Raw genomic sequence first — 9,861 nt, 5'->3', positions numbered from 1 at the left:
TTTTATGTCATCACATCTAATTCCTGACTGACGGACGTCTTTTATAAGTGACGGGTGCTTTGTAGCTCTGAGTGTAATTTCTCAGGAGCTTCCACTTTTCAAAGCTTTATTTTGAATAAATATTCTAAAAATAAAACGTAAAAGTTTAATCAGTTGACTGTAAACTTACATTTCTTGAAACCAGGCGTCAGTCTGTGCTCTCCACAACACTCGAGGCTACAGGAAGAAACAGAGTCCCAATCAGACAAGGAATCATCTTACAGTGATTTTTTGGAGGCCTTGTCCACTGGTATCAGCCTGAGGAGACCCTCCTCTGAAGGACAGTATTTCTTCAAGTCAAACACCTCCAGCGTGTCTTCCGATGACAGTAGGATGAAAACCAGTGCCAACCAGTGAGCAGGAGAAAGTTTCCTTGCAGACAGACTTCCTGAACTCAGGTTCTGCTGGATCACCTTCACCAAGGAATCATCTCTCAGCTCATTAAGACAGTGGAATAGATTGATGCTCCTCTCTGGAGATGTATTGTCCCTTATTCTCTTCTTGATGGACTGGATCGTGGATTGATGGTTGGTCTGAGGGAACCCTTCTGAAGTATTCAACAACAAACGGTCGAATGCAAGTTTCGCTAAGGACTTGATGTACCTGATGCTCTTTTTTGAGCCACATCTCTCTTCTGTCAGCTTGATTTGATACAGCAGGAATTCTGTGTACATCTCCGTCAATGTTGTGGGCAGATCTATGTTCGCTTGGCTTTTCAAAACATCCTGCAAAACTGTAGAAGTGATCCAGCAGAAAACTGGGATGTGACAAATGATGAACAGGCTTAGTGACGCCTTGATGTGGACGATAATTCTGCTGCCTTGTTCAGGGAATTTCTTGTTGAAGTACTCCTCCTTCTGTGGGTCAGTGAATCCTCTCACCACTGTCATTCTTTTGATAAAATCACGATGGATCTGACTGACGGCTGCAGGTCGTGTGGTTATCCACACCCGGGCAGAGGGAAGCAGGTTCCCACTGATCAGGGCAGTCAGCAGAACCTCCACTGAGGTCGACTGTGTCACATCAAAATCAACTGGCACATCCGGATCCGGACCAAGATGGACGCTTGAGACATTTCTCCGCTCCAGGCTACAAACAAATTAATAACTTTTTCCTTTTAAACTTAGCACCGTCGGTCGAATTGTACCCCAGCGATGCCCAAACCCAAACCGCAACGCCATAAAGATTTTGCTATTTTTTCACCGTCGGGCGCTGCCGCTAAGAAGAGAACCACTCGACAAACGGCCCAGTGTGTCCCGAGCGAGGCCAGCCAAGGTGAGGCCAGCGTTCCAGAGCTAACGCTAACGGATCAAGCTACCATGGAGCAGATCTTAGCCGAAATAAAGTCTGTGGCCTCTCGGGTGAACCACATGGATGAATCAGTCAGCGCTCGCCTGGACACCATTGACTGTGCACTGAACGAAATTAAAGTATCTGTCACTTCAGTGGAGAGCTTCTTGTCGGCTCTGTCTAACCGAGTGACGGACCTGGAGAAGCGCATGGAGGAGGTCGAGGAGAGGGTCTCTGCCACGGAGGACAGCCACAGTGCCCAGGACACCGGCACGACCGCCATAGAAAAAACAGTGAAGCAGCTGCTGCTGAAAATTGACGACCTAGAAAACCGTGGCCGTCGCCACGGTTTTTAAAATTATCAACCTTCCAGAAAAGACGGAGGGCAACATCCCGCTTGCGGACTTTTCCAGGTAACTTTACCGACCTTAATCGGCCTGCCTGCTGATTACCCCCCGCTGGAGATTGAACGCGCACATCGGGCCCCGGCTCCCGCTCCGGCCCCGGGTAAGCACCCGAGAAGCGTCCTGGTCCGCTTTCTGCGAGACTCCCAAAGAGAGGCTGTGCTCAGAGCAGCGCTAAAGAAACGCGACATCCACCATGGCGGCTCCCTGCTGCGGTTCTACCCCGATCTGTCAGCAGAGGTCCTGCGAAGGCGGCGAGAGTTTGACACCATCGGGAAAGCGCTGGCTCTTCATAACAAATACCGTGGATTTGCCTACCCAGCCCGCCTCCGGTGTCTCCATGAAGGGCAAATTCGCCTTTTCGACACCCCTGAGTCTGCAGCTGCATTTCTGGATACCCTTAAATGAGGTCATTTCCTCTGCATCTCAGTTGTTACCAGTTACAATGGAAAAGAACAGACTTTACATGCACACGGAGCCCCCGCTGAACATTGTGTATTTTTCTGTGACCACCACATGAACTTTGTGAGAATAGTTTAATATCAACGGAGCTGATTGATCGACTCGTAGTTTTTTCCCTTGGGAATAAGGTGTGTTTATTTTACTCTCATTTTGTATTATACTTAGAGTGATTTCATACTCTACTGCAGTGCTTTTTTCCCCCTTTTTTTTCTCTTTTTGCTACAAATACAGCACTTGCACTTTTAATTTAGTTTTGTTAATTCATATATCTTTATCGTATCAGCTCTGTGTGTAGTCTGTATTCAAAGAACACTTTGCACTAATGTTGTGGTCCAGGCAAAACTTGGAAACCCATTACTCGGGGGTTCCTCATAGTGCTGTATATTATTCAGCCTGGGGTGTGGATAATGTTTTTGGTGTCCTAGTTGTTACTGTGATCTACCTGCTAAACTAGGATTTAGACTAGGCTTAGTATGCCCAGTGACTTAATTTGGGGTAGTTTATTCCTGTCGTTCGGGGACAGGATAGGGGAGGGTAAGCGCTGCTGTTTATATTTTTCTTGTTTCATTTTCCTTTTGCTGGATGATTGGAGTCTAGGTTTATTTTCTCATACAACTGCCTGCATTTTGACTCATTCCCCCGCACTCAGCACCTGCTATTTAATCACTTTCCGGCTTTGCGGCTCTCATGTCTAGTTCACTTAAACTTATAACTTGGAATGTCCAGGGACTGGGCCATGTAATTAAAAGGAAGAAGATTTTAACATATTTGAAAAAACAAAAATGTGATATAGCATTACTTCAGGAAACCAGGCTATCTGATACAGAACATTTGAAACTTAAGAGGGACTAGGTAGGCAAAGTTTACTTTTCCTCCCATTCACAGAATAAAAAAGGTACAGCCATTCTTATAAATAAGAACCTTCCCTTCATCTTGGAACATGAAGAAAAGGACTCAGAGGGGAGATTTATTTTGATTAAGGGTTCGATTCTTGGACAACATATAACTATTCTCAATATTTATGCACCAAATATTGATTCACCCCAGTTTATGTCGCAAATGATTTTGATGTTTAACCATCACTGCAAGGGCTTGGGCTTCCTAGCCTGCGATTTGAATTGTATAATGAACATCTCTCTGGATAAATCCTCTCCTGCAAACAAGTCTAACCCGAGAGCATCTGCTGTCCTTAAAAACTTATGCACAGATACCGGATTGATAGATATATGGCGACATTTAAATCCTAAAAGGAGAGACTACACGTTTTATTCAAATCCCCATAACTCGTATTCTAGACTAGACTATTTTTTTATTCCCAAAGACTTTTTACACTCTGTCCAGACTTGCTGTATAGATTCTATTGTCTTATCAGACCACGCTCCGGTACATCTATGCATTAACCCATTATTTAACATTCCTAGAACTCCCATTTGGAGATTCAATTCGTCCTTTTTAAATAGTGACTCTTTTTGCGTTTTTGTCCGGAACAACTTATCACAATTCTGGCTCGACAATAAAAGCTCTCCAGTGTCCTCTGCTACGATTTGGGATGCAGCTAAAGCCACTTTACGTGGTTACCTTATATCCTACAGCTCTCATCAGAAAAAGGTTTTAGAGGAAAACAGAAAGAATCTTGAAAAAGAATTGACTAGGCTGGAGCAGATACATAAACAGTCACCTACTCTAGCAAACTTAAAGGCGCTAGTCGCTGTTAAGACTGCACTTAACTTGGATCATACTCGCCATGTTCAGAAACTGTTACTTTACACTAAACAGAAATATTATGAATTTGGCAATAAGTCCAGTCGCCTGCTTGCCCACCAACTGAAAAATCAAAATAATGATCGCTCAATTAATATGATAAGAACACAGAATGGGGATGTCACACATGATCCAACGATTGTCAATAGTACTTTCCGGGATTTTTATAAATCCCTGTATAGTACAGATAAGGCTGACGAGGCTGACATTGCTTCATATTTGAACAATGTCCCTTTACCTACTATTGCGGAGGAGGATCGCTACAGCCTAGATGCTGCATTCACTTCAGAGGAGGTCTGGGCTGCAATTCAGTCTATGCCAAATGGGAAGTGTCCAGGCCCCGACGGGTTTCCACTGGAATTTTTTAAGAAATTCTGGCCAGAGATCCGCACAATTTTTATGCCTGCCGTTAATGGTATCTTGAGAGATGGCATGCCCCCCTCCTGGAGATACGCTTCCATTAGTTTACTTCTAAAAAAAGATAAAAACCCTTTAGATTGTTCATCATTTAGGCCTATTAGTCTCCTCAATGTTGACTACAAAATTATGGCAAAGGTACTGGCTCGGAGATTGGAAAACATCCTTCCGAAAATAATAAACCCAGATCAAGCGGGGTTTGTAAAATCAAGATATGGCACAGACAATGTACGTCGCGTTCTTAATATTGTTCAATATCTTAACGCACACAAAAATCCAGCACTAATAGTCTCCCTTGATGCCAAAAAGGCTTTCGACCGGGTTGAATGGTCTTTTCTGTTTCCGGTATTAGCAAAATTCGGCCTGGGCTCTAATTTCATTAACATGATTAAAACCTTCTATACAGACCCAATAACAACAGTTAATACAAATGGTTTGATGTCTGATGGCTTCCTGGTGCGCAGGGGTTGCAGACAGGGGTCCCCCTGTCACCTTTACTGTTTATACTGTTTATTGAACCTCTGGCCGAGGCCATCAGAACTAACCCTGATATATTTGGGATTGGGGTGGGTGAGGAAAACCACATTATTTCCTTATTTGCAGATGATGTCCTTTTATATATTTATAAACCTGAGAAATCAATTCCGGCAGTTTTGAAATCTATAGCCACATTCAGTGCCCTGTCGGGTTATAAGATCAACCTGGGGAAGTCGGTTGTTACACCCTTTGATATCCCCCAGGATATGTCTATACAATCTCCTTTCCAAGTGTCCAGGAGGGGTTTTAAATATTTAGGTATCTTTGTCACCCCTGATTTAAATAATCTGTTTGAAACTAATTACTCACCTCTAATTCAAAGGGTTAAGAACGATCTGACAAAATGGGCCTCGATACCAACTTCTTTCCTCGGGAGAATCAACACTATAAAAATGAATATTCTTCCTCGATTGAACTATTTATTTCAAAATCTCCCGTGCTATCTGAACTCTGCATTTTTTAAGTCTCTGAATTCTCATGCATCTCGCTATATCTGGAACAATAAACATCCAAGAGTTAAGTTCTCTACTCTTACTAAGCCAAAGGATCTGGGAGGCTTGTCCCTGCCTTCTCTACAACTATACTATTGGTCAGCACAACTTAAAATGATGTCAGAGTGGTTTTTGAATAGGAAAGATTCCTTATGGTTGGGTCTTGAATCTCAATCTTGTTATCCCAGAAAACTTACTTCCCTTCCATTCATCAATAATATAGATCATTTAAATCATCTCAAGAATAACATAATTGTTTATAACACCCTACTAGTCTGGCGAGACGTGAGGAAATACCAGAATATTCCTCCTGTCCTCTCTCTCCGATCTCCCCTGGCTCTGAATCCAGATTTACCAGCACAGATTAGGAGTATTGGCCTGATGGAGTGGGCATCTAAGGGCCTATCTAACTTTATGGACCTGTTGGACACCGACTCTGTTAAACCATTTGAGCAAATCAGGGCTGATTTTAATATTCCTCACAAAGACTTTTATAAGTATCTCCAAATTCGTCACTTCATAGGGTCCCTTCTGAGGACAGGCAAGGTTCGCATGGGACTGTCAGAGTTGGAAAACACAATAATTCTGGCTAAGTCTCCCAAAAAACTGATATCAAAGATTTATGTTTCACTTTTTTATTTTGAATCTTCAGGTTATGACTCTTTGAAGCCGGTATGGGAGCACGACCTCGAGGTGACGTTTAACCCTATAGACTGGGACAAGATCTGTAGTGGGGTTTTCCCCAAATGTACCTCAATCTCCATACATGAACAGAACTTTAAATTTTTTTTAGAACCTATTACACACCTGTTCGCCTCCAGAGAATGTTCCCTGACACCTCTAACCTTTGTTATAAATGTAAAGTACATAAAGGTACATTTATTCACTTGTTTTGGTCAAGCGACCTTATACAGTCTTTCTGGAAGGGGGTACACTCTGTAATTCAGGAGGTCACGGGTAAAATATTCTTGCTGACTTCCTCTTTCTGTCTCCTCAGTCATACCCCAGACAATCTCTTTGATGCGGACACTAATTCTTTGTTGATAATTCTTTTATTTTTGGCTAAAAGATGTATTTTGCTGAGGTGGTCAACCCCTCAGGTCCCTACAGTCGACATGTGGATATCGCAGATTTCTGCTCTTTTCCCCATTGAGAAGTTGACCCACGACCTCAATCACAAATCAGTCAGGTTTTGGAAGATCTGGGAACCGGTGCATTCATTCTTACAAAAGCCATAACTCATATTCTTTTTCTGGAAGGGGAGGACTAACTGCTCTTTTATTTTATTTGTTTCATTCCTTTTTATTTTATATACGCTATTCCCTTGTCTATCTCCTGTCATCCTGCTGATTGTGTATGTATGTATGTTTGTGTATACACGGATGTATGTGTGTATGTATGTATGTGTGTGTATATATATATATATATATATATATATATATATATATATATATATATGTATGTATGTATGGGTATGTGTATGTGTGTATATAAATATATGTATATATGTGTGTAACGATATATACTGCAGTGCTCATTGTTAGTTTGGGGTGGGATTTTTGTTGTTGTTCTGTTTGTTTTGTTGTCTGTTCTGTTTTTCTAATGTTTGTTCTATAAAATGGTTAAAAACCAATAAAAAGAATATTAAAAAAAAAAAAAAAAAAATCAACTGGCTGAGGTTCACGTCGCGTCAAATCCATCTGAAGGCGGCTTTCATCCAATCCGTCCAACACAAACAGAAGTTTATATTGACTGTTGTTAATGTCGCAGTTTCCTGACACCTTTAGTTTAGCAAAGATATGGTTCAGATCTTTGTCGGTGATGTCTCTGGTTTCCCAGATGCTCTTATGAATTAGTTCTGCCAGGCTGAACCTTTCCCCCTTCAGGTGATTCAGTTTGCTGAAGCTAAAGGGGAATATCAGATGCACATCTTGATTTTTCCTTCCCTCGGCCCAGTCCAACACAAACTTTTTCCCGAGGAACGTTTTGCCAATTCCTGCAACTCCAGTCGTCACCACTGTTCTTGAGGGTTTACCAATGGGACACTTGAATATGTCACTGGGGTCGATTGGTTTCACTGCTGCCGTCCTGGAGTTCCTGATCAGCCTGATCTCATGCTGTTCGTTGATGTGCATTTCCCCCCCGTCTGTGATGTACATGTAACACTTACTACTAGTTGCAGTTAAGTAGGTTAACAGGACCAGTTCCTAGGTTCGTTGGAGCAGTAAAATAGTTAAACAATGGAAATAATAAATATAGTGAACACACCACAGACAATAGAGTTAGTTGAAATGTGGGTTTCTTTTATATAAGAATAGAAAAGTGAGTAGTTTTAGATAGAACAACAAAAAGGCACCATATAACACATTTACAATACAACTAACAAATAACACACGTTACATACAAATCTTCAAATTAATTTAATTCAAGTTCAATGTTTTTCTTTTAGGAAAAGAAAAGATTTACCGTTTCCTAATTTTGGTTTTAATAATTCTATTTTGACTCTTGTTTAAATTGGTTTTTAAACTGTAACTTAATATTATTGTTTATTTTCTATCTAACAGAATTCTAACAAGTTCTGTTAAGTTCTCAATTTATCTTGAATCAGGCCTATTTAAACATCTAGTTTGATTTTCCTATGTTATACCTCGGCTAAACCAGTGAGTTGCTGTATAGCATTAGCACAGCACATCCATATGCTTAACCAACATACACAAGGAAAATAATATGCATGCAATGGAAAACATCAATATCAAGCATAACATTCAAATGTCAAAAGAACACATTCTAAACAAACTGTGAATGTAATGGTGTTAATCCAGTTCAGTGTGTGGTAACTGACTTGCTAACAGTTCAGACGGATCTTTCTTACGACCACGTTGTGAAGTTCGTATATTCCACTCGAGGTAGAAACAATCTGTAGATCTGAGATGTTCACTCTTACCACGAAATGTCCACGTGCACTTCTAGTTGAAGTAATGAAGGTTCCTGTCAGTCCTACCATCAGCTGGACTGGATGGATGCTCGTGAAGAAAAATAGGTGTTCTCCTCCGATGGAAACAGGACTCCGTTCAGGGTGGTTACATCGCTGGGAAGGTGTGGTTACTAGCTGGGAAGCTCGCCATCTAATCCTCTGCATGCGTGAAGCTAGGACGTTAGCTCGGATGTTGCCACATGGATGCTCAGCTCCACGTGCTCTCTCAGTAACTCTCAGTAACTTTTCAAATGTAAAACAAAACCACAGTCCACCGACGTAGACAGAAAACAACTCAAAACACTTTCAGAAATAAAATAAAAGTTTACCACAAAACAAATCCAGTCTTTTCAGTTACTTTAGCTCACTGGTTGCAAACTAGAGTCTTTTCTTTTTCTCTCTCTCTTCCACCTGCCGTTCACCGGTGCAGGAGAATGCACCTAGTTTCTGATTGGCTCTTGCAACTGTGCTCTCTTAAAGCAACAGTGCACTTTATATAACTTTCAAAACTAATAATATGCAGAACTACTGTATTACTTTTGATTCATTTTAATCTTTGTTAAACATTTTAATTAGATTAAATCATGTATTTTATAACTAATATAAACTTAACTCAGGTATCTTTTAATACTATTTATTCAACTATTTATTCACTTATTTAGGTTTGTACTAAATCATGTTTCTTTTAACCTGGGTTACATACAGCTCTATGAAGATGTCCTTCAGGCACTGCTCTTCTGTCTTCTCGGCCAGACCCTCTTGAACACACATGAACCTGCTCTGGAAATTCTTCTGTATCGTGCGTTGAAGATGTTCGATCAGTTTTTCTAGAGGCTGAAGCATGTGCATCTCCACATCTGCAAAAAACAAAATGACCAAATTACCTGAAACTACCTGACCGATGTTCGTGAGACACTTTAAATCCAGTTTCCTAACATTTCAATGAACAAAGATTCCTGATCCCTGCCTGTAAAGCCAGATCTGACCCCAGCTCCTGAGCTCCTGTCTGACAGATACTGGACCACATCATTCATGTCCATCTTCCCCAAAACCGTCTTGGCCAGCTCCACGGCGTGATGGGAGTATTTCTGCACCATCAGCGTCACTGCTTCCAGCCGGTCCGCCTCCTCCAGCTTGTACCGCGGGATCGGGCCGAAGCCGCTGTAGTTCTCCGGTTTCTCCTGCTGCAGGTGCCACCTGAAGGCCTTAAAATCATCACGTCCCAGCATCTCCAGAGTTTCCAAGAGCAGATCCTCAACTGTCATCATCGCTGCCTCCTGATTGGATCCGAACATCGTTTTCCACTTTTCTAATGGGTTCCATACAGAGTCATGTTTTCTAAGTCTTAGCAAAACCAGCGTTTATCTCCAATAGTGCTTTTGTTCAATTTGAATTCAACAGCTCCTTGTGGGGATTTTTGATTCATGGTTCCTCCATGTGATTTCTCTGCAGAGTCACAGGAACATTACAGTGTTGAGCAGGAGCT

General features: G+C 41.5%; 1 protein-coding gene across 1 annotated transcript; it reads right to left on the bottom strand.

The window, feature by feature from the left end:
- Positions 1-257: 257 nt before the first annotated feature.
- On the bottom strand, positions 258-9,643 carry LOC132998408 (NACHT, LRR and PYD domains-containing protein 3-like). Its single transcript, XM_061068078.1, has 4 exons — positions 9,352-9,643; positions 9,079-9,232; positions 7,086-7,570; positions 258-1,072 (listed from the first exon to the last, which is right to left on the bottom strand). Exons 1-4 carry the CDS (start codon positions 9,641-9,643, stop codon positions 258-260), a joined length of 1,746 nt encoding a protein of 581 aa, XP_060924061.1.
- Positions 9,644-9,861: the final 218 nt, after the last annotated feature.

This window comes from Limanda limanda, chromosome 1 (assembly GCF_963576545.1).
Source record: "Limanda limanda chromosome 1, fLimLim1.1, whole genome shotgun sequence".
Taxonomy (NCBI): Eukaryota; Metazoa; Chordata; class Actinopteri; order Pleuronectiformes; family Pleuronectidae; genus Limanda; species Limanda limanda.
The sequence above is the reverse complement of the archived record's forward strand: the minus strand, read 5'-3'. Positions and strand labels throughout refer to the sequence as shown.

Coding starts and splice junctions, on each gene's coding strand:
- LOC132998408 (XM_061068078.1), bottom strand. CDS start 9,643: ATGATGACAGTTGAGGATCTGCTCTTGGAAACTCTGGAGATGCTGGGA. Junction 9,233..9,351: donor AGGAGCTGGGGTCAGATCTG/GCTTTACAGGCA, acceptor TGTTTTTTGCAG/ATGTGGAGATGCACATGCTT. Junction 7,571..9,078: donor AAGGACATCTTCATAGAGCT/GTATGTAACCCA, acceptor TGCAACTAGTAG/TAAGTGTTACATGTACATCA.